The sequence below is a fragment of the Sceloporus occidentalis genome, unplaced genomic scaffold, assembly GCF_023333645.1.
Source record: "Sceloporus occidentalis isolate IW3139 unplaced genomic scaffold, rSceOcc1.0.p SCAF_5, whole genome shotgun sequence".
Classification (NCBI taxonomy): Eukaryota; Metazoa; Chordata; class Lepidosauria; order Squamata; family Phrynosomatidae; genus Sceloporus; species Sceloporus occidentalis.
In genome coordinates, this window is record NW_028316985.1 from 297,981 (window position 1) to 322,309 (window position 24,329).

Genomic DNA, 24,329 nt, shown 5'->3' on the forward strand with positions numbered 1-24,329 from the left:
CCTCCTTCTTTGGGTTGTCCTTGTTCATCCTTAGCCTTTGCGCCTTCTTCTTTCTTTCTTTCTTTCTTTCTTTCTTTCTTTCTTTCTTTCTTTCTTTCTCTCTCTCTCTCTCTCTCTCTCCCTTGCCTCTCCCTCTCCGTCCGCCAGGGGGAGCTCCGCCGCCGTCCGATCCTGGCTCTTTGGCCGGAGGCTGACCCTGGAAGCAGGAGCCCGGATCCAGGCGGAGCAGGAGCAGCAGGAGAAGGCCAGGCCTCGGCCGCCCCTTCCCGGCCAGACAGCCAGACCCCGAAAGGTAAGAGCAGGAGGAGGAGGAGGAGGAGGAGGAGGGGGTCTGGGGGTCCCGGGTGCCCGCCGCCGCTGGGCCTCTGGCTCTCTGGCTGCCTGGGGCGCCGCAGTCTCGCCGAGGGAGGGAGGGACCCTTGGCCAGGAGGACCCAGGAAAGCCAAGGGCAGCCCTTGCAGGGAGGGAGGGAGCCCCTCGCCCTGCCTTCCCTCCCGGGCCCCAGAGACCCTCCTCCTCCTCCTCCTCCTTCTGGCCAAGCTGCCCTGGGCAAGGGGCCTCCCGAGGAGGCTGAGAGAGTGTGACCCAGGGGCCCCATGGCTGAGACGGGACTCGGACCCTTTGGAGGCCGGACTGGTCAGCCGGGGGGCCTGGGCTGCAAGTGGGCAAGAGTCACACTCTCTCAGCCAAGGCCCACAGCCAGCCTTCGGACAGTTCAGAGAGGCAGCGGGGCCTAGTGGTTTAAGCCTTGGGCCGCTGCAGCTCAGGAGGCCAGGGTTTGATGCGCTGCTCAGCCGTGGAAAGCCACTGGGCGACCTTCAGGGAGTGACACTCTCTCAGCCTCAGGGGAAGAAGCCTTGCCAAGAAGACCCTGCTGCCATGGCTTGCTTTGCCTTCTCCTTGCAGACAAGCGCATGGACCGTGGGCCACAGGATGGCACTCTTTGACCCTCCGAAGCCAGGGCATCCTCTTCCTCCTGGAGAGCAGTGGGCTCTGTCCTGGGCCCAGGGCTCTTCAGCATCTTGACCAATGCCTTGAAGGAAGGAATAGAGGCCATGCTGCCCAAAGGTGCAGATGGCACCCAATGATGCCCCAGAAGAAAACTGGCCCAGTTGTGGCTGCTGCCATTCCGAAAGGATGCAGGGAAACTGGGGCCAGGGCTCCAAAGGAGGGCAAGCCAAATGGCAAAGGGCCTGAACCCATGAAGCCCTGGAAGGAATGTCTTAAGGAGACGGGCATCTTGAGCAGCCTGGAGAAGAGAGGGTTTGGAAGAGGTGATATGAAGCCATGTTTCCCTATTTAAAGGCGTGAGTATCAAGGGATGGAGGACGGCTGAGAGGCTGATCAAAGGCAGGCTCCTTGATGGCAGTCCCTGGCAGATGTCTCCCTGCTTGCAAAAGGGCACCAAGGAGACACTTCTCTCCCCTCCGGCCTCTCAAATAGTCCTTGGGTTTAAGGCTTTTATGGTCTAAGTGATGCGTTGATGTCCTTTCCTTCTTTGCTTTGCTTTTAATCACCTTGCCAGCCTTGTTGAACGCTGCTTCTGGCAGGAAAGTGGGTCAGACCCAGACCCACAGATTTGGGGAAAGGGAGGACTTTGCCCCCGAAGGATGTTGTTTTTCTTCAGGCGTCAGATTTTTCTAGCACTGCAGAGAGTGAGATCTCAAAACTCGTTCACATCCAAGGACTCTTCTGTTTGCTGGGTTGACATGAATGTGCTTCCCTGGCCTGTCCCTTTTCCTCGGATGCCTAAAATCAGATTTCTAAGTCTCCCGTTGTAATATTTAAGTGACTGCAATGCCATAACCGCTTTGGAGCGTGTCCAAAGGAGGGTCAGCAAAATGGGGGAAGGTCTGGAAGCCATGAAGCCCTATGAAGAAGGTTGTAGGGAGCTGGAGATGCTTAGCCTGGAGAAGGTCAAGAGGTGACATGAGAGCCCTGTTTAGGTACTTGAAGGGATGCCATATTGAGGAGGAGGAGGAGGGAGCACGCTTGTTTTCTGATGCTCCGGAGAACAGGACTCAAGGGAGCAATGGATGCAAGCGACAGGAAAAGAGATTCCAACTCAACATTAGAAGAACAGCTGCATCTGGAAACCATGAAGCCCTATGAGGAACGACTCAAGGAGCTGGGTATGTTTAGCCTGGAGAAGAGAAGGTTAAGAAGTGATATGTATGACAACCCTCTTTAAGTACTTGAAATGGTGTCTTACTGAAGAGGGAGCAAGCTTGTTTTCTGCTGCTCCAGAGAAGAGGAGACAATGGGGCAATGGAGGCAAAATACAGCCAAAGAGATCCTACCTCAACAGTAATCTCACCAGATTCTTCCTGACAGTCAGGGCTGTTCAAGACTGGAAGATGCTGCCTTTCAGGCTCCTTCTTTGGAGGCTGTCTTTAAGCAGAGGCTGGGTGGCCCTCTGTCAATGGGGAAGCTTTGAGGGGGAGTTCCTGCATGGCAGAATAAAGGGCTTGGACTGGATCAGGGCGCTTCTGGGGTCTCTCCCACTCCGTGATCCTCAGTCCTTGCATAGGGATTGTGCAAGCCCCCGGACAGCAGCCACTTCAGTCAATGGGGCTCCCTTCCCTTTTTGCGCGACCTCTGGGGCCAAGTGCTGCAAGGCCTTGTTGTGACAGGGCCCCCGTTCCTGGCCCTTGCGACGGGGATTGCCAGGGGGCAAGGCGAGGGGAACAGGCCCCCCGTGACCCTTGCTCTTGGCAGCTGCTGGCCTTACGGTAAGCAGGCCCATAGTTGCAGAGCAATGTAGTGCCTATAGGATTCTGGCCAGCCTTCCTAGGGCTCTGTTCAAACGGGGTTGGCTTTCAGTTCTATTGAGCATTAACCGCTTCTTGGGTCCATTTTTGGCCATGAGAACTTTTATCTGAAAGTGTTCTAACCTTCGAAGGAGGAAAAGAAAATGAAAAGTGGCAGCGCCTTTAAGGCTTAAAACTCACTGTAGAAATAATCCAGTCTGAGGCCCAGTGCTAGGGCATCCTGGGAGTTGTAGTTTGCTGTGGCACCAGAGCTCCCTGACAGAGAAGGCTCAATGTCTCACAAAACTACAGTTCCCAGAATTCCCTGGCATTGAGCCAGGGCAGTTATAAAGGGGTCTCAAACTGGATTGTTTCTGCAGTCTGATTTGGACCTCTTATAATTGGATTTTATTTCATAGGCACTTTGAAAATCTTTGAGAAGATTCCTTTAAAATATATATATATATATATATATATATATATATGCATTAGTGACTCTTGCAATAGTGTGTGTGTGTGTGTGTGTGTGTGGTGTGCCATGAAGCCACTGTCCCTGAATCCATCCAGGTGTTGTTGTTTTTTAATATAATGTTTATTTTATTAAATTAATAAAAAAGAGCATTGGTACAGAGACAACATTCATTCAACCTATTTACAAACAACACAGACTATAACAACAACAACAACAACAGAAAACAAACAAACACAAACAGCAACAAAATCAAATGTTTCGTAGAAGGTCTGCCATGGGCAAGTTTAGTTTATCTGTGTTAATTGATTGTATATTCAGCGCTGTGTAAATTTACAGCACTTTATAAATAACAATAATAATAATAATAATAATAATTATTATTATTATTATTATTGCAGGTCCCCGTATCTGTTAACAAGTCTATAACGCCCGACAAGTTACTAACAAACTAAAAAGTAGACTTTCTTGCTTGGATTTCCTTTCCATATATATATATATATATTCATTCTATCAAAATAAGAACACTTTCTAAATCTATATTACAATGTATAATTACATATATATATATATATATATATATATATATCCCGTCATATAAATTCTACCAACAGCAAAAGTCTATTCTAGCCCAATAGTAGTATAGTTAGAGTTATTATGTTCATTTAACTATTCCTTTTGGGAAGGATCAGAGTGTTTCCTTTCCAAGAACTCAGTTAATTTAATTATTTTCATAAATTCATATATGTTAATAATCTTATTTCTGGACATGAGTCTCTATGTTGGGGAAAGGCGGGATATAAGGAAATAAAATCATATTAATAACAACAATAACAATAATAATGACAACTGTTGTGTGCTTCAATTGTGATCTAATGGCCGTTGTAATCCAATGCAGGGGAACTCTTCTGTATTCCGAAGGGCTTGGCTATAAACAATAAGGCGACTCTTGGGAGGAAAGTGGGGTCCTGAAGTCTAGCGCTCAGTCCTTCTTCCCATAGAAACCCATTGTGCAGTTGCACTGTTGTGCTGAGAAGGCGAACTTGTTGTGCAGATCGTTCCGGTTGACTGAAGGGTGGTAGTTGTTGAAATCCCGGTTGAACGTCTCAAAGGACTGCTTTCCATGTGGCCAAATTACAGAGATGCTGTCACGAAGCCATAAGCAGAGGAGAGGTTTTGGGAGGCATGCGCTGAACTTCCTTCCAGGTCAGCCATGAAAATGTTTGCAAAATGTGATGCTAAACCCTTAAAACATTTGTAAGCGCTTTGGAGTTTCTCACACAAAGGAGATCAGGACTTTGTCCTGTGAATATCCCCCCAAAATTGCGCAATTACGTGTAACGATTTCATACGACGGCACGCAAAACCTGCCGTTAAAGCGGTCACAAAGAAGCATTAATGTGCATCTTTTTACTTTTGGGATTTCAGCAACGATGCGTTTCCAGTATTGCTTTATTTGCGCACTTGTGTGTGATGCTCATCCTCGCAATTCCTCGCCATTTCCGCTTTATTTGCGGGAAGCTTTAAATGCACTTTAATGTCTCTTTAATGCCGAAATTAGCCCTGGTGGGATAAGCTGCTTTGGGTCGGTCCCTGGGGCTGGAAAAGGGCGAGAGACACATAAAATGGCTTTTAATAAAGAAAACAATGCAAAACACAGACAGATCTATCTCTATGCAAAAGCCCCAAAGGACAGAAGAGCAACGCATGGAGGGCTCTGGCCAACGCCTGGCTTCCTTGTCTGGTCATCTGTTTCACAGCAGATTAAATGGCCTTTTGCTGCTCTCCAGGTATTCTTTAATCTTAATTTCATGTTATTCTTATCTCGCCTTTCTCCCAAAGTGGGACCCAAGGCGGCTAACAACACACATAAAACACACAAAAACAACAGTTAAAATCGTACAATTACAATTGTAAACATGATGTAGCAAAAGAAACTACTGTATTACATGGTCAATACATAAAAGCATGGAAAGCTGCAGACATCTGGAAATGGTCACAGAACAGGACTTTGCAAAATGAGGCTGGCAGACTTCAAAAATGTTGGAGCAACCGTTGGCAAACTGTAGCGGACAGCGAATGTCGTTTGGTGTAAAGAAAAGGATCAAAGGGTTGACGGCCTCCTTGCTTTATGCAGCAAAATGACGCAGCTGACTATGAGAAACCCAAGAAAAGTGGCTGCAAGGCTTCACCGGAATCAGTGCAAAAAGTGTAAGTTCCCAACTTCAGACGCAAGAAGACAAAGTACTTTAGGATTCCAACAGAGAAACATTTGGAATCTATCAAACAGAACTCTGGGTTTTGGGGGAAACTGCTTGCAATATGGAAATGCCGATCCCTGAAAACAAAGAGCAAGAGAAGGGGATGGAAAGCGCAGACCTACAAACGGATTCTGCACCGCTGGGAACAGAAAGCAAATGTGGGCTGCATCCACACTGGAGAAATAACCCGGTTTGGCACAGCTTTAACTCTTTCTGGCTCAAGGCTGTGGAATTCTGGGAGTTGTAGTTTGCTGCGGGGCCTTCCTTCCTTAGGCTCTGCTCCACTCTGGGCCCACAACAAACTCCAACTCCCAGAATTCCATAGCACTGAGACATGGCAGTGAAAGCGGTGCCAAACCAGGTTATTTCTCCAGTGTGGATGCAGCCTTGATCCATAGTACAGCCAATTCTGTTGCATTCTGCCACACAGTGTTGCCATTCAGCAATCAGACTGCCTAACAACACAACCCAAGAGAGGCAGCGTAGTGCAGTGGTTTGAGTGTTGGACTATGACTCCGGAGAGTAGGGTTTTTCTACTCCCGCTCGATCATAAAAGCCCAGCCCTTGACTCTCTCTCAGCCCATGGCAAACCTCCTCTGAGCAAATCTTGCCAAGGAAGCCCTAGGATAGGTTTGCCACGAGTCAAAAGCAACTTAAAGGCACACAACATCAGCCACAGCAATGCAGCCCAAGACTGAGCTCCGCTTATGGAGATGTCCCTGGTGCGGCCCCAGCCAGGATCCTGGCCTGTTTCTTCTCTGCAACTCAGCTGGATGTGAGGGAGGAATGCCAGAGAGACCCATGGAGATTTGACTTAATCACAATGTGCATGATGCTCATAGAACCATAGAGTTGGAAGAGACCCAGGAAACATCCAGTCCAATCCCATTCTTCTGCCATGCAGGAACTCTCCATCAAAGCATCCCTATTGACAGATGTCCATCCAGCCTCTGCTTAAAGACCTCCAAAGAAGGAGACTCCACCAAAATCTCAATTGCGGGAATATGTTCCTCTGTCAAACAGACCTTACTCTCAGGAGGTTCCTCCTAATGTTGAGATGGAATCTCTTTTCCTGCAGCTTGCATCCATTGCTCCATTGGGTCCTATTCTCTGGAGCAGCAGAAAATAAGCTTGCTCCCTCCTCAATATGACATCCCTCCAAATATTTAAACAGGGCTCTCATGTCACCCCTTAACCTTCTCTTCTCCTGTCAATGGATGGCAGCCCCCTGAATTTCGGAGGGTTTTCTTTGCCCTTGCCTCTCTCTGAAGCTTAGCCCTATGGTGCCTGGCCTTCCCTGGCGGTCTTCCCAAAAAGAGTGAGCCGCTTGGCCTTGCAGAGATGGAGGAAGGAAACAAAGGCTCTGTTTTCAGGCCCTGTTAATTGGGATAATTCGTCAGCAGAACAGGGTCAGGACCCGCTCACATATACAATACACACACAGAGAGCACTTGAGCTTCAAAAACAAGGGCAAAGTCTGTGAGGCTCTGCCTGCGGAGACCTGTGTGAGTTGCATGGGCTGCATGTTGCTCCCACTCTGCAGAAGGGAGCATTAATGCGCCAGTGGAGCCAAATGGAAATGTACCAAATGCAGCATTGGGAGGGGATGTCTTCTCCTCCTTGCCAGTCACCTTTGGCTCCTTGCCCGCTTGGCTTTCTTGGAGGGATGGCGATGCCAGGGTCCCTTGGGGTGAGTCCCCCGATGCGCACTTCGCTCTGCCTCCTCTGCCGGCCTGCCTTCCCTTCCTCTTCCATGGCTTCCCTCTCAGTCCAAAGGCTGGGCAAAGGACCCAAAGGAAGGTCCAGGCTGCTCCCTTGTTTCTCTGGCTCTCGCCTGTTTGCTTTGCTGGGTGTGTCGCTGTGTTTGTGTGCGTTTGAGTAAGAGGCAGAGAGGGGCACAGAAGGGGAGCTTTTTCTCTTTTACTGTTCCTATGCTTTCCGCAGAGGGCCTAAAGACCCTCCAGATCCTCCCTGATCTTGGAAGCTAAGCACGGTCAGCCCTGGCTAGTCTTTGGATGGGAGACCACTGCAAATCCCATTTGCTCGAGGCTCTGTTTCAGAGGAAGGAACTGGCAAAACCATCTCTGAGGATTCCTTGCCTAAGTAAACCCTGTGAAATTCATGGGGTCATCACAAACCGACAGGCAACTTGAAGGTACACACACACACAGAGGCACGCATAGATGTTTTCTATACCGTTTCAAGTTGGTGTCATTGTTGTTATCTCTTTATTTGTTGAAAGCCTTTATCTGTTGCCTCTCAGCTCACCTTTCATGCTCTCTGCATCTTACCCAAAGGGGTAAAAGCATTTAAACATAGGCATATATTGATAAAGATATTGCCCGTAACCCTCTGTCATGGTTTATGTTATGTAACTTTGCACAGATACTTAGCTACCTAGCAGAGGCACTAAGAAAGCCTGTTAGTGAATTGCAAAGATGTGTAACAGGACAATGGCAGGAGTGTCCTGATGTGCTTTGGGAGCACTACTAATGTGCATCACCATGCCCTGGCCGGTGTCTCGATACACAACAGGGCTGATGTGCATCAGTAACAATGTGCATTGGGACACTCGCTAGCAAGTGCCGTTGTGCACCAGCCACTTTGCTGGCTCCCCTGAGTAGTAACGCAAGAGCAGCGCTTTGCTGGAAGTCTTCAACTCATGATCCCTGCAGATGTACCTTCGCTTGTTTGTTTGTTTGTTAACTGCTCTGGAGTCCATCTTGACTCATGGCAACCCTTTGGAGGAGACACCTCCAAGTCCCTCTGTCCTCCGCTGCTCTGCTTAATTCCTGCAGCCCCATAAAACCCATAGTGACCTCCTTCATAGAGTCCGTCCTCCATCTAATGAGTGGCCTTCCTCTCTTTCTCCTCCATCCCTCCACCTTTCCCAGCATTACTATGGTCTCTTCCAAGGAGTCCTTCATCCTCATGATGTCTCCAAAGTATGGCTTTCTTCCAGGGAGGTTTCTGGCTCGATCTGCTCTGGGACCCATTGGTTTGTCCTTTTGGTTGCTGTCCATGGGATCACCAGCCCTCTTCTCCAGCCCCACATCATCTCCAAGGAATGGGTTTCTTCCTATCTTCTTAACTGTCCAGCTCTCACATCCATCCATGGGAATAGGGAATACAATGGCTTGTATGATTCTAGCTTTCATGCTCAGTTGTATATCCTTGCGTTTTAGGATCTTTTCTAGTTCTTTCATAGCCATTCTCCCCAATCTTAATCTTCTTCTGGTTTCCTGGCTGCAGTCTCTCTTTCTATCAATGTTTGATCCCAGGTCTGGGAATTCTCCTACTATTTCTAGTTCCTCATTGTCTAGGTTAAATTTGTCTAGATTCTCCTTGGTCATTATTTTTGTTTTCTCTATGTGGAACAATAAGCCTGGCCTTTGGACTTTCCTCCTTGATCTTCCTTAATAGTTGTTCCAGGTCTGTAAGGTTTTCTGCTAGGAGTATGGTGTCGTCTGCGTATCATGCAGTGTTGATATCCCTTCCTCCTAGCTTCACTCCTCCTCCTTCTGCGTCCAAAGCTGTTTTTCTTATATTATTATCATTATCATTATTATTATTATCCTTTATTTATATAGCGCTGTAAATTTACACAGCGCTGTACATAACAATCTTTTTAATTGGACGGTTCCCTGCCCTCAGGCTTACAATCTAAAAAGACAGGACACAAAAGGAGAAGGGAAAGGTGGAGGGGAAGGGGCCTCTCTAGTAGGATAATACATATAAAATACATAGCAATATAGGAAATGATTCAATAAAACAGACAACAAAAGAACGTCAAATAGCAAGTGACAATTATACGTTCTGCCCATAAGTTAAACAAGTAGCATGATAAGATCCAGGCTTGCATTGACCGCTTTGCCAATTGGGAACCATTCCGTTTCTCCGTCTTTTGTCCTGACGGTAGCCTCTGAGTTCAGATTCCTCATCAGGACGATATTTTTACAGATCCGCTTACAAAAGCGCAAGTCCAAGTCGGATTCTTGTCCGATCCTCATTTGTTCCGACCCTGATCTTCATATTCCCGCTTTCCCTTAGGAGTTGGGGGACTCCAGGGCGCTTGCAAAGTAAAACGGAGTGGGAAAATGCAGAAGGTCAGCATTGACATGGAAGTGACCAGTCCACAGAGCTATGAGCAATAGCTCTGCTTATAACATCAGGGTGATGCTGGCCAGTGTGCGCTGGCTGACCGTCCGCCTGGGATGCTCCAGCTTCTCTCTCTCCTCTCTCCTTCCTCACCATTGTGCTGCATAGGCTTTGGCAAGCCCCTTCTCCGTCTCCACGTTCTCCGTCTCCCCATTGCAAATATGGGGAGAATTTGGGGGCTGGGCTAGTTTGGAAAAGCCTGGACTTTGACCAAAGCTTTGTTGTAAAATCCCCCTGATAAAGACTTCTGAACAAACTTAGCAATCCTCTTACAACCGGACGTAAGAGCAGGAATAAGGGCCCAGTTCTCTCAATGGAGGGGTGCAACACCCCCCCCCCCAAATCTGCATTGGGATTGGTGGAGGCCAGAATCCCAGGGGGTGTGTGTGTGTGCTGTGTGTGTTGTTTTGCTTCCAAGTCCTTTCCTTCCTATAGGAAACCCTACGGCGACCCTATCACAGGGTTTCTTCTGAGGGGAGTTTGCCATTGCTTCTGAGGCTGAGAGAGTGTGACTTGCCTGTACCTTACACATGTGTAAGTTCCTTTACTTGCAGCTGTTGGATGTTATTGTCCAAGGCACAATGTCCACCATAGGCTCCAAGTTGCAGAATAGGAATTGTGCATGGATTCACATGGCTCATAGATGCATGCAAAGGTGCCGTGTATTTGCTTTGCATTCAGTTGCACATTTGGGTCCCAATCCAACACTCCCTTGTGTGTCTATATGTGCCTTAAAGTTTCCTGTTGACCTATAGAGACCTCATTAATTTCCTAGGGTTTTCAGAGGTGGTTTTGCCAGTTCCTTCCTCTGAAATCTCTCTTACAGCACCTGGGACTCCCATCCAAGGGCTAACCAGAGCTGACCCTGCTTAGGTTCCAAGATCAGACAGGATCTGGTCCCCTTCGGCCTTGTGCCACATTAAGCATGTATGTGCCTCTAAGGCTTATGGCAACCCCATGAATTTCACAGGGTTTTCTTAGTCAAGGATTGCTCCAAGGTGGTTTTGCCATTTCCTTCCTTTGAAACAGAGCCAAGAGCACCTGGTTGTTGTTGTTGTCAGTTTCCCATCCAAGGACTAACCAGGGCTTGGGGTGCAGAGGAAGGCGCCCTGCCCCAGTGTTTTCCCCGTGTGCCGGCCGCTGTGGAAGAGGCAAAGTCCATGGTTAAAGAAGGACTCAGGGTGGAATAAAACAGCAAATAAGGGGAGGCCTCCTCAGAGGAATGCGCGGGGCACCTGGACCTGCAATGCTCCCTGCAACTGTGAGGACGTTGACCCAGGGCTGCCCACTTGCAGAAGGTGTAGTAAAGGGCAACCCAAAGGCCGGAAGGGGCCCATTAAGTACAATGGCACAGTAAAATAGTATCCCTTCTATAAAATGGCAAAATCAAGGTTTGCTTTCTTTTGGAATTTATATATGTTTTTGTAATATTCTCAAAGCAAAGTATGCTTTAATCCGTGGATAAAGAATCTGTGGAAATGGAGGGCTGACTGTAATTGTACTTTTTTGTTGTTGGTGTGTGCCTTCAAGTCGTTTCCGGCTAACGGTGGCCCTAAGGCAAACCTATTTTAAGTGTAGGTTTTAGACTGTAAGCTGCTTTGAGTCCCAATTTTGGGAGAAAAGCGGGATACAAATTAATATACACCCATCCCTCCATATTTGTGGCTTTATATTTGCGGATGTGATTATTCACGCATTTTATTAGAATATTCTCTCTAGGAATATCTAGGTCCTCCAGCGCAACTCTATGGTCAACTTTAACCAAAAATCGCACTGGAGGACTTAGATTCCTAGAGAGGACACTCCACTGGGCCTTTGTAGCTCCTCCAATGCAATTCTATGATCAATGTCTGTCGGACGTTGACCACAGAGTTGCCCCGGAGGACCTAGAGATTCCTGGAGAGGTGTTCTCTCGGGTAAAAACACAGTGTTTTTGTTATTTATGATTTCCCCACATTCATGGGGGTCCTGTGCCCCTAACCCCAGTGAACGACAACATAATAACAGCAAGGTTCTTACGCCATCTTCCTACCTTGCAGGGCTGTTGTGAGACAGGGATGGTGCGTCAGAGATGCTTGTGAAAGTGCTCTTGTCGCAGCCTGGCTTCCTGGGTGCATTAAGGAGGCTTCGTCCCAAACCAGGTGGGTCATTTTGGGACAGATCAGGGAGGCAAGGGGTCTTCATACATGAGGCATTAGCCCCAATCTTGTCATGGGTTGTGAGGATGAATGGTTGGGGTCTCTGGGCTGGCTGCTCTCCCCTTCCTCGGCCAAGAAGCACGCAGAGACATATTAAGACCTTTAGATGCTCCAAGTGCTTAAAAGATTTCGGTGCCCCTCTAATTCATTAGATATCCAGCCTCCCCTGCTGCATTGCTGTTGTTTTGTGCATAGTGGTTCTGTGGTGCCCACCTTCCCTTGATGCCCTAAAAGCATGTGCTTATTTTGCTTAAAGGTTAATCCAGCCCTGTCAGCATAGGGACTAGAATCTCTTTCTGGGATTTCAGCGCACACAAACGCACACATACGCAAATGCATCTGAGGAACTAGGCTGAAATCTAGGAAAGCTCATGCTGCCAACTTCTTTCTTTCAGTGCATCTCAAAGGTGCTACAAGAACTTTTTGCAGACTGATTTTCCAGAGTAACACAGCTGTATCTTTGAATTAACACTTACACACACACACACACACACACACACAGAGTAATGCGGAAACATCCCAGATGAGCGGCCCTTGGGTTGCACATGTCATTCAAGGCTGTTTTTGAGCCCCCCTTCAACCACTAACACCCCTTTCTCCTTGACCCAAAATACCATTGAGGAAAACCACTCCCCTCGCAGACATACACAAGGAATACAAGTAAAGACAATATTGGGCCAATCGGTCACTCTTTCTTTAAAGTAAAAATGTCCCCTATGCCCCAGTTTGGAATGTGGGAGACCCCCCAAAAGCTTGGTCTAGTGTAACTGGGGGGCAATATTGCAATTGTAGTTCTGGAAATAGGGAAGGGGGACAAAGACTAGAGAGGCCCTTGATGGGGATTTGGGGAGAGGTCTTTCCCCCATAGCACCTTCTTCTGCCTCCCTGTCTTTCCTCTTTTCCAGGGCTGCTCATCCCAGGACAGACGTGGACAGGAGCTCCATCCAGAATGTCCCCCGCTGAATCAAACGCAGGACTTCCGGAGGTGCAGCCCTGCTGCCACAAAGCCACTGCAGCGCTCAAGGAAGAGGAGAAGTCACCCCCCGGCCCCGACCCTCTGCCAGCCTTCCCGTCCCCCGGTGCATCCGTGATGAGAGTCTCCCGCACTGTCCACCTCTACCGTCCCCCCGGGGTCCCCTCCGGCTCCAGCCCCCTGGTCCTCCTGCTGCCCTGGTTCGGGGCTCCAGCCCATGCCCTGGCCAAGTACCTCTCCCTCTACGTCTCGCGCGGCTGGATGGTGCTGGTGGCCGAGAGCAGCGTGGGGCACTTCCTGTGGCCCCGGTGGGGCCTGGACTATGCTGCCCAGGTGCTGGGGCTGCTCAGGGAAGGGGGGCCCTTGGGGGGCCACCCGCTCCTCATCCACGCCTTCTCCATCGGTGGATACACCTTTGCCCAGATGATGGTCCACTTGGCTGAACACCCCGAGGAGCATGCTGGCATTCAGGAGCGCATCCGGGGTCTCATCTACGACAGCCTTGTGGCTGGGAGCCTGGCAGACATGGCGAGGGGTGAGTGGGGCGCATGGGGCCGAGAGTGGGATGCATAGTTTGGTCTTTCTTGCCTGGCCAGGAAATCCCTATGGAAGGAGTGGGGGAAAGGAAAACTGCATTTTTTGCTTAAGCTTCCAGAGGTCAAGTGTGACCAAGAGACTAGGGTTCAGTTCCTAGTTTGGCCATGGAAACCCATTGGGCAAGTCACACTCTCTCAGCCTCAGAACGCAATGGCAAACCCCCTTTGGACAAATCCTGCCAAGAAAACCCTATGAGAGGTTCAAGGGTCACCGTAAGTCAGAAATGACTTGAAGGCACACAACAACAACAACAACAACAACAGTTAACATGAATAACAATAACAGACGTTAAATGAAAATTTCTGTTTCTCACTTGAACTTAGGCTTATAAAGCTAGTAATTCCAGTTGCATTTGGCCACAGGGCATCCTAAAGCTAAGCGATGGAAAAGGCGTTAAGATACTCATAGAAGGGGAGGAGGAAATAAAAAAACAAAATGAACTATTTTATAGCAAGAACAGGACAAAAGACGAATTATTTTTGATCTTTCAGATAACGCACCCAGAGGTTAGAGAAGTGGAGGTTACTATGTACAATTAGACTAAGGTTAGTGTATAGATGGCTACATGTTGTATTGTATTTTTGGTGTGGTTTGTTTTATGTTCTATGTTTTGTATCCAAATTAATTTTTTAAAAACCCTTTAAAAACCCAAACAAACAATGAGGGCCAAATGTGGAATTCAGGGGCCACACTTTCCGCACCCCTGATTTGCAAAGGGCAGCTTCCCAGTCAGAAGGTGGTGCATATTTGCCCCCAAGTTGGCTTTAGGGCATCCCTGGAACCCAAAATGACTCAACGGAGGCGGTTGTACTTTGGAGATACCGCCAGACCACATTGGACCTCATTGGGAAAAGAGGATCATGCTCAGCAAAGAAGGAGGCAGGAGGAAAAGAGGGAGGCTCCGTTACGGTGGATGGACTCCTTCAAGAAAGCCACGGCTGCTGCCTTGAGTTTGCAAGGCCTGATCAGGGCTGTTGGTGAAGTCTCTCGTTCAGAGGGGCACCATGAGCAAAAGCTGGCTGGGGAGCAAACAACAACCATTCACTTTGGATATATATCATGAGCAGACATGACTCCCTGGGAAAGAAGGTGATGCTTGGTAAAGTGGAAGGCAATAGGAAAAGAGGGAGACCCTGTTACAGGTCAATAGACTCCATCAAAAAAAGCCATGGCTGCTGCCCTGCCTTTGCAAGACCTGAGCAAAGCAGTGGGTGGCTGGAGATCTTGGAGGGCTCCGATTCAGAGAGGTGCTGCAAATCAAAGCCAAAACAACAATAACAACAACAAGAGGCCTTGAGGAGGTCCCATTCTTTGCAGCCCTGCTAAGGTCTTGCAAACTCAGGGCAGCAGTTGTGGAGCCCATCCACCTGTAATACACAATTCCTGTTAACGCCTTTGATTTTACCAAGCGCTGTTGGCTTTTGGAACAAGCATTCTCATATCTTCTCATCAGGTTTCCAAAGTACAATGGCCTCAGTGGCTTCTAGGGGCAGTTGTGGCCTGATTTGTTCTCAGACCCATTTTTCAAGGTTTTGGAAAAGCAGAGGTGAGCGAAAGCCTCAAATGAAGTTCTCACACTTTCAAAATTCAGCATGCCTTTCTTTATCTTACACTCCACCTTTGCCGCAACCTGACCATTCCTTGGTCCAGTCCACAGTCTTGCATCCAAAGTGAAAACTGGGCTCTGCAATTGGTCCCATGCAGAGTCAGTTAAAAACCAGTACTCTTTGGAGACGCCGCAGCTCCTTTCCCACCTTCCCAGTTTCAGCTGGCTCCGAATGCATCCAAGCCAGGAAAGCGGCTCATCTTCTTCCTTGAAAACAGTTTACTTCTGAGCCCATGAAGAGGCATGCTGAGACTTGCAACTCCGTAAACAGGTTGCCTCCTGGGCTGCAGGGCTTGAGTTGTGATTGCTCATTTGCTGCATGCCAGGAGACTATTAATGCAGCCACCTCTTGCACTAAAAGTGAGAATGGGTTGGAATTTGAATGTCTAACGTCTCTTTTAACTTGGGAAGAGGTACATTTTATCCCTTAAAAATGGCTCCATTTCCCCTGGTTTTTAGCTCTGTCCCCTCGGACTTCATTGTTGTTCTTGTTGTGTGCCCTCAAGTTATGGCAGTGCCAAGGTGAACCATCTGTTGGGGATGCTTTGGTTGTGATTCCCTGCATGGCAGAATGGAGTTGGACTGGGTGGCCCTTGGGGTCTCTTCCAGCTCTAAGAATCTATGGTTAACCTATCATGGGGGTTTCCTGGCAAAGTTTCTTCAGAGAGGGGTTTCCATGGCCATCCTATGAGGCTGAGAGAGTGTGACAAGGCCACCCAGTTGGTTTAATGGCTGAGCCAGGAATTGAGCCCTGGTCCAACACTTAAACCAATATGTGATGCTGGCTCTTTCTATCTGAAGTCTATTAAAGACAGGGTTACCTTTTCTTAGCCCCGTAGTGTTTGGCCCTTCTCTTCTTCTTTCCCTGCTGCTTTAAGGATATTTCTTTCCTTCCTGCATTTGTTGCTAAGAATGCAAGACAAGTTCCCTGCAGAGTCAATGCCTGCTGAGGACCATCAGTTCTGCCACCTCAAAGGAGAGCCTCGGCACTAGCATGCCAGGAGCTACAAACAAAAAGCCATTGCCGTTGCAGCCTGCCTTGTAAGGAGCAGGCGGTGGGAGACTCTGGGATTGAGCCGGGCATTCCCACGTCTGGGCAGCACCCTGGAGGTCTTGGCATTGTTACCTGAAATCCCTCTCCCTTTTCTCTCCTCTCTGCCAGGTGTGGCCAGGTTGACCAGCTCAGCCGTCCTGCGGCCGTTCATCCACCGGGGGACGCTCCTCTACTTCCGCCTCTTCCGCCGCTGCACCATCGCCTATTACGAGGCCGCCCTGGACATCTTCCACCAGCCGCCCCTCCGCTGCCCAGTCCTGGTCTTCTTCTGCCACAACGACCCGCTGAGCGACGCCAGAGTCATGCAGCAGCTCCTGGACGCCTGGCGGGTGGGTGGCATCGCTGTCCAGGTGCAAGAGTGGCCAGTCTCCCACCACGCCGCGCACCTGCGCCTCCATCCGCTGGACTATACCCAGGCCCTGGACACTTTCCTGCAGGGTCTGCCCTTGCCCCCTCCCAGGCTCCAGGCAAAACTTTAGCCAGGAGAAGCCAACAGACCCTGACCCACAGAAGTGGAGGAAAGGGTCAGAACAGGAATAGAGGGCAGGGTTATGGGATCAGGTGCCCCCACGCCCCACAAGGAGGCAATAATATTTTCCAAAACCAGCCCCAGGGGTTGCCAGGCTTGACCCTGAAATGCTAGCAGAAAATGGTGCCCAAGAAGGGGAGAAGGAATATTCCTAATTGCAGGAAGGATCTCTTCCCCTTGTGCCGCATGAAGGCAGAAGCCAGATGCGGGCACCAAAAAAGCCAAACTTGGCACTGACTCTCAGGAAACCATAACACAACCATCATAGGACCAGGAGACGGGAGAGTCCCGCTGGGACCAGCCTCTTTCCAAGTGCATTTTGAAATGCAAGTGGCAGCTGCAGCCAAGCCAGAATCACTCTCACTGTGCAGAAGAAGCAAGGGAGGGTCAGTTCCCTCTTCTCTCTCCAGCACAATTTCCACAATAAACAAGTTTGGCAGTTGGAGGGAATGCTGTGGATGTACTGTATCTTCATTTAAGTAAAGCCTTTGACAAGGTCCCCCGTGATAGCCTTGCAAAAAATGCGGCCTGGAAAACACAACTGTTAGGTGTATTTGTAGTTGGTTGACTGGCCAAACCCAAAGGGTGCTCTTCATCCTGGAGAGAAGTGACCAGTGGGGTGTCCAGTGGGCTTCTATCCTGGGCCCAGTGCTATTCAACATCTTTATCAATGACTTGGACGAAAGAACAGCGGGCATACTTATCAAATTTGTAGGAGAGGATCAGAATTCAAAGTGATCTTAAATATTAGAAAGCTGGGCCAGAACTAACGGAATGAATTTTAACATTGTGATGTGGCAGCTAAAAAAACAAATGCGATTCTAGGCTGCATCAGTGGAAATATAGATCAAGAGGAGTAATAGTGCTGCTCTATTCTGCTTTAGTCAGGCCCCACCTGGAATAATGCTTTGTCCAGTTCTGGTCACCACAATTCAAAAAGGATGTTGGGAAGCTGGAGCGTGTCCAGAGGAGGGCCACCAAAATGGTGAAGGGTCTGCAAACAACCAAATCCTATGAAGAGAGACTTAGGGAGCTTGGGATGTTTGGCCTGGAGAAGAGAAGGTTAAGAGGTGATATGAGAGCCCTGTTTAAACACTTGAAGGGATGTCATATTGAGGAGGGAGCAAGCTTGTTTTCTGCTGCTCCAGGGATTAAAACATGAAACAATGGATGCAAGCTCCAGGAAAAGAGATTCCACCTAAACATTAGGCATGCAAAGGGATCTTGTAGCACCTTTGAGACTAACTGAAAGAAGCTGGTAGCATGAGCTAGTGTAGATTTAAGCTGACTTCTTCAGATGCATGCAGTGGACAAACATGGCTATGTCTTTGAATTCTGAACATCAGTAAGAACTTCCTGGTGTTTGACAGTGGAAGACGCTGCTGCCTCAATGATGGATGGTGGAGTCTCCTTCTTTGGAGGTTTTCAAATGCCTGGATGGCCATCAGTCACAAGGAGGGCTTGGATAGTGTCTTCCTGTGTGGCAGAGGGGGGTTTGGATGCCCTGGCCCTTGGGGGTCTCTTCCACCGCTAGGATTCTGTGCTCCCTCCCAGCTGTTTTTTGTAATGGGTTTGTGCATTCTTGGGTGTTAGAACCTATCGGCAGAGCAGCAAGGTTTCAGCAGATGGGTTGGGGGCAGCTTCACAATATGTGTGTGTGTTTGTGTGTCTTTGTCCCCTTTTATAAGGCAGCCTGACCCAGGAGGCAGTTGGAGAGTTGGCCAAAGCTGCAGACTAAGCTGTGAGAGTGAAGAGAGTCACATTGAGGAGGGAGCAAGCTTGTTTTCTGCTGCTCCAGAGAATAGGACCTGGAGCAATGGATGCAAGCTTCAGGAAAAGAGATTCCAGCTCAACATTAGGAGGAGCTTCCTGAGAGTAAGGGCAGTTTGACAGTGGAACACAATCCCTCAATGGAGATTGGTGGGGTCTCCGTCTTTGGAGGTCTTTAAACAGAGGCCGGATAGCCATCTGTCGGAGGTGCTTTGATTGTGAGTTCCTGCATGGCAGAATGGGGCTGGACAGGATCAGGGCCCTTGGGGTCTCTTCCAACTCTATGATCCTAAGCCTTCTGTGGAGAAAGGAGCGACAGGTCAGGGAGTTTTCCAAGGCCTTGACCAAAGGGGGCCCTCACCTCTCGGGACAAGGCCTCTGCCCTGTCCAGGTTTGTCCACAGACCTCCTGAGTGGAAAGAATGACAGGTATTCATTTCCTAACTGAAAAATTAGTTTTCTGGTAGTAAAATCCAGCTGCAAAGTATAACCAAATGGCAAAACTTGTGCAGGGTTTGTTTTCTCCCAGTTTTTGCCCTTCCCAAAAAATTTTCAGGAAATGATTCAGTGCAGAAATACATGCGAGTTCTTTGGGCAACAGCCGAGGGCAAACGCCTACCTCAGAGTTGCACAGCATGACTTACTGCATGTGGGGCTACGTACTGGTTGTACTACGCAGCCTTTATGTTGACTGGCAATGTTGCACAACCCCACCAGCCCCTGTATGCACAAGGGGCCCACACAGACAACTTCTCTTCTGCAACCTTGAACTTAATGCAGACTTTGCACATCATGCTTTGATGGTGTCTTCTTGCCTGGCAAGAAGGAGGAGTTGGACTGGATAGTCCCTCGGGGTTTTTTCCAGCTCTAGGATTCTATGAACCTCTCTATGTGGAGTTGGGTATAATTGTGCTACATAACCCTTGCACTGAATAGCAAAGTTGTGCGTCTCAACTGAGAGTGTGAATGCACCCCACATGCACAACCACGTGCCATCTCTATTAATGGTGCTGTTGAAATTATAATGCATAATATTCATCCATGTGCAGCACATGACACAGTCCTGCTTTTGCACTCTTGAGCTGGTCAAGGACCCTCTGTGCAATGCCCAGCTGCGTCCATTGGGGAACTCAGGCATGCATCTTAGTTTACAGTTGTAAACTGCTTACACTGCTTAGGCGGTATGAAGCGGTATATAAATGAAGCTTGTTTGTTTTCTTCTTGCATCAGACACAGACAGTGACCTGCCCATGGCTTCCTGCCTGGCCCCCATTTCAAAGGAACTTGACCCTGAAATCAGCCCTCCAAGCCCCCCATTCCATGCCAAGATTCACAGCAGGGGCATTGCAAGAGTGCCTTTATACCAAGACAACCGTCGAGCCCTCCATCCCAAATCGCTGAAGGAGGCACCTGAAGTTGCACAAAGTGTCTCGATGCAAATGGTGGGGTGGGAGAACGTCCCACATCCCTTCTGCCAATGCACCCCACGACAGAACAGACGACCTAAGTCTGATTTATGAATTGAAAGGTCAAGAACCCAGGGTTGGGGGTGGCAAGGGATGGGGAGAAGGTGCTGTCTCCCCTTGCTTCCCCATCCTAGGCCTGGTGCAACCCTGGACTAGTCACTGGAGCCTTGCCAAGGATGCTCTGTAGCTTTTTTATTATTTAATATACGGAGAGACACAATATTGGACCCTAACATGCTCAAAAGCTACAGCCTTCAAAAGGGAGGTGGGGTGTTGCTGGGCATAGGGAATGCAACTGTGCCATCTAAGCGCCCTGACCGTCCATCCATCACAGGAGGCGGGAGACCCCGACCCACGCCTCCCACCCCCCCACCCCTTCTCTAGGGGAGAGCAGCTGTGCCCATGACTTCTGCAAAAGGGAAGGAAGGGACCCTGGGGCCCATTGGCTAAAGGCACTGGGCTCAGCCTGGATCTGACCTGGGTGGGATAGGCCAAGTCTCTGGGCCAGTCAGGGAGACCCTGTGCCCCATAGCCAGTCCACTGCCTGACCCCTTGTTAAGAACCCCAGAAGTGCAAGGACAGACAGACAGACTCTCTCAGGCGCCCACTTTTGCATCAGGGCCTTCCCCCCCACGGCTAAAAAGCAGCACTCAAGGCTGGCCAAAATGGAGAGAGGAAGACTGTCTCTGCCAGGAAAGGGCCCACAATGAAACTAGTGGTGACCCCTTGTCAGAAGGGGAGGACAGAGGAGGTCGGCCTCCAGCCATTTCGGGGAGGTCAGCCTCCTCCTCCCCAGCTGCCTTCAGTACTATGAAGGGGGATTCCCAGGGGCAAGAAGTCCACTAGGCCGGTCAGCAGGAGAATAGGATGAGGGCCGAGAGAGTGGTCAGCGGCCCCCAGGGAATCTGCAGTGCCAGAAGCCTACTACTAACACCCCTCCCACCTTCAGAATGGAGGACCAGCTGCCCAAAAAAAGGTCAGAGGGTGGGGTCCCTGTGCCCCCCACTCACCCCCCGAGAGCCACCACCATCTCGCCAAAGAGAGTCCAGCAGTCCAAAGGTATAACTCCCCAGAGATGGTGGGAGAGGTGTGGTGTGTCCAGGCAGCACCAGTTGGGGGTCCACAGTGCCAGTCTTATGCGCACGGGCAGCCCCTACCCATCATCCACTGGGGCCAGGGAGGGTGAGCCAGTCAGTCAGGTGCAGTGGCGGTGTCCACTGGTGGCAGCAAGTGGGGTGGGGATGGTGGGACCCGTTCGCTGACCAGTGCTGCTGCCACTGCCGCTCCGAAAGCCCTCCTCAGTACAGCCGCTTCTCGTAACTGCAGGGGGGGGGGGGAAGGGGTCAGGGAAAATGGGGGCAGGGAAAAGAACAGGGGTCAGCACCTGTGGGGCAGCTGAGCACACCTGGAACTGTCTGCAAAAAGATACAGTGCTTTGCAGAAGGACTTTCCTGCCCTTGACCTTCGCAAGTGCCCATCCCACTTTTGAACCATAATAATAATAATGATGATGATGATGATGATGATGATGATGATGATGATGTCATTGTCATCATCTACCACAGTGCTTTGTCTCTCATGTGCATCAAGTGGTAACACTGCCAATAAAATAGTTGGGAGAAGTCGAGGGAAGTGTGTGCACTCACTTGTACAGAAGTATGTGTGTGAATACTTGTGCAAGACACTCTCTGTGGACAAAGGAGAGGAGCCCCATGGAGGAATCCAGTGCCACCTTTAAGACTCATTTATTCCAGCATTTCTGGATTCCAAATCACTTCTTCAGACACACTTCAAATACTTCACCAATGCATTTGAAAAGAGTGGAGTGAAATCCACCAAAACAACAAAGCAAATTGTTTTAAAGGTTGCCCCACATTTCCTCCTCTGCCCCCATTTCTTTCTTTCTCTGTTATTCTAAAGCAGCCAGAAGGTGCCATACTTGGCAGTCATCGAACTGTGGACTACACTGCCATGAGATTTAACAATGGCTCTTAAAAGAAGGGCTGGATAAATTCATGGACCACCTATGGCTACGCTGCAGGGTATGGTCTATGGCTCTGAGTATCAAAGGCATAGGCAGCTTCAATGGAGCAGGAGACAAGGGGGTTCCACATAGAACCAGAGAGTTGGAAGAGACCCCAAGAAGGACCCTGATCCAGTCTAACCCCCTTCTTCTGCCATGCAGGAACTCTCCATCAAAGCACTCCCTGTGACAGATGGCTTCTGCTTAAAGACCTTCTTGGGCCACGGTGGGAACAGGGGACATTGGACTTCACAGGAACCCCCTAGTCTGAACCAACATGATGCTTTGTACATACCTTTAGAACAGGCCACAACACCGCCGCCCCCTCCAAAAAAAACCCATGCCACCCTTTCTGAGAGCTTGTCCCCGAAGCAAAACTAGAGACCTGGGAAAGCACCTCAGCCTTCTTGAGCCCCCAGCATGGCTGCTCCGGCCACTCTGGCCTCCTGGACTACCCAGTGTGTATTGGGGGGAGTGGGTTCAAGAGCACCCCATTACCAAAGGGAGCCCAACTCTGCAAATTCTGCACTTTTGCTGGTTCTGCTGGATGCTTAATCTACTCCCCACCCCAAACAGACCAGGCATGGAGGTATTTGGCTCTGCCACTGCTACACACACAGAGATGCATACACAGAGACCCAAATTTCTATCCATTGCTCATTGTCATCACATGGGAAAAGTCCTGCTCCAAACAGAGAACACAAGGCAGAAGAGGATTGCAGTGCGGAAGCAGAGAACAAAATAGGCCAGTTGGTGGTGGTGAGGCAAGGGAAAATGGGGCAGTTTGGGACTCAGATGGGGGGCAGCAGTGGACTTCCAGATGATGGGATGGGGGCAAGTGGCGTGGGGGTCTCAGGGAGGGGACACTGTGGTCTGGGGTGACCCGGAGGGAGAAAGCCCCAAGGCAGGGGCAAAGGTGAAACCCCAGCCAAGGATGGGGAATTCAGAGACTGCACTGTATTCGTCTGGAATATCAGTCTGCAAAGGGGTCTTGTAGCACCTTTGGCACTAACTGTGCAAAGGAAGTTGCAGCAGAAGTTTTCATAGACATGGGCTCCTTCCTCAGACACTTGGGACAGAACAGGGCAGAAGCTTTTGTAGACTTAGCTCTCCTTCCTCAGATGCATGGCATGAACCGGGCATATGTTTTCGTACATTTGGTCTCCTTCCTTAGATGCATGGAGTAAACTGGGCATAAGCTTCCATAGACTTGGTCTCCTTCCCCAGATGGATGGTGTGAACTGGCCATAAGCTTTCATAGTGTCCATAGACTTGGTCTACTTCCCCAGATGCTTGGACAGAACAGGGCATAAGCTTCAGCAGACTTATGTCTCCTTCCTCAGATGCATGGAATGAACTGGACCAAAGGTCTTTCTCTATGACCAAGTTTGTTATGCTGCAAACTCTTTTGCACAGTTAGTCTCAGAGGTGACTGTGCAAATCTGCAAACAGCCAGATTGGTCACCAGTTCGTCTAGGTTTGACCATATAACACCTATTTTGAAAGATCTTCATTGGCTTCCCATTCGCTTCCAGGCGCAATACAAGGTGTTGGTTATTACCTTTAAAGCCCTATATGGCTCGGGTCCGAGTTACTTATGGGACCGCTGCTCCCTACATAATCCGCCCCGCACCCTCAGAACATCAGGAAAGAACTTAATGGAAACAACGTCTACTCACTATGTGTCAACCTTGCAAAGGGCCTTTACTACAGCGGCTCCGAGATTGTGGAACAGCCTCCCAGAGGAGGTTCGCTTGATGACCTCCCTGGAGCCACTCAGAAAGGCAGTGGAAACAGAACTCTTCCGTTGAGAACTGCGCTGGAGGAGCTACAAAGGCCTAGTAGAGTGTCCTCTCTAGGAATCTCTAGGTCCTCCAGGGCAACTCTGTGGTCAATGTCCGACAGACACTGACCATAGAACTGCGCTGGAGGAGCTACAAAGGCCTAGTAGAGTGTCCTCTCTAGGAATCTCTAGGTCCTCCAGGGCAACTCTGTGGTCAATGTCCGACAGACACTGACCATAGAACTGAGCTGGAGGAGCTACAAAGGCCTAGTAGAGTGTCCTCTCTAGGAATCTCTAGGTCCTCCAGGGCAACTCTGTGGTCAATGTCCGACAGACACTGACCATAGAACTGCGCTGGAGGAGCTACAAAGGCCTAGTAGAGTGTCCTCTCTAGGAATCTCTAGGTCCTCCAGGGCAACTCTGTGGTCAATGTCCGACAGACACTGACCATAGAACTGCGCTGGAGGAGCTACAAAGGCCTAGTAGAGTGTCCTCTCTAGGAATCTCTAGGTCCTCCAGGGCAACTCTGTGGTCAATGTCCGACAGACACTGACCATAGAACTGCGCTGGAGGAGCTACAAAGGCCTAGTAGAGTGTCCTCTCTAGGAATCTCTAGGTCCTCCAGGGCAACTCTGTGGTCAATGTCCGACAGACACTGACCATAGAACTGCGCTGGAGGAGCTACAAAGGCCT

General features: G+C 49.5%; 2 protein-coding genes across 11 annotated transcripts in view; one reads left to right on the forward strand and one right to left on the reverse strand.

The window, feature by feature from the left end:
- The first annotated feature begins 180 nt into the window (after nucleotides 1-180).
- LOC149311493 (transmembrane protein 53-A-like) lies at nucleotides 181-17,353 on the forward strand. 3 transcript variants are annotated; one of them, XM_089527292.1, is made up of 4 exons: nucleotides 181-292; nucleotides 11,678-11,779; nucleotides 12,742-13,344; nucleotides 16,175-17,353. In XM_089527292.1, the coding sequence occupies exons 2-4, from the start codon at nucleotides 11,710-11,712 to the stop codon at nucleotides 16,543-16,545; spliced, it is 1,044 nt and encodes a 347-aa protein (XP_089383418.1). In that variant the 5' UTR covers nucleotides 181-292; nucleotides 11,678-11,709; the 3' UTR covers nucleotides 16,546-17,353. The 3 variants fall into 3 exon arrangements, with proteins under 3 accessions (XP_089383418.1, XP_089383420.1, XP_089383419.1); XM_089527294.1 differs by lacking the exon at nucleotides 181-292 and adding an exon at nucleotides 935-1,307; XM_089527293.1 differs by lacking the exon at nucleotides 181-292 and having other exon boundaries at nucleotides 9,130-11,779.
- Nucleotides 17,354-20,007: 2,654 nt separating this feature from the next.
- The window catches only part of LOC149311494 (inosine-5'-monophosphate dehydrogenase 1-like), a 66,869-nt gene continuing 62,547 nt past the window's right edge, over nucleotides 20,008-24,329 (reverse strand). For 6 of the 8 annotated variants that reach the window (XM_089527296.1, XM_089527297.1, XM_089527295.1 and 3 more), the window contains one exon: nucleotides 20,008-21,150. In XM_089527296.1, the coding sequence (XP_089383422.1) occupies nucleotides 21,026-21,150 (125 nt within the window). In that variant the 3' untranslated portion in view covers nucleotides 20,008-21,025. The remainder of the gene's footprint in view (nucleotides 21,151-24,329) is intronic. The other 2 variants (XM_089527303.1, XM_089527302.1) reach the window with 1 other exon arrangement.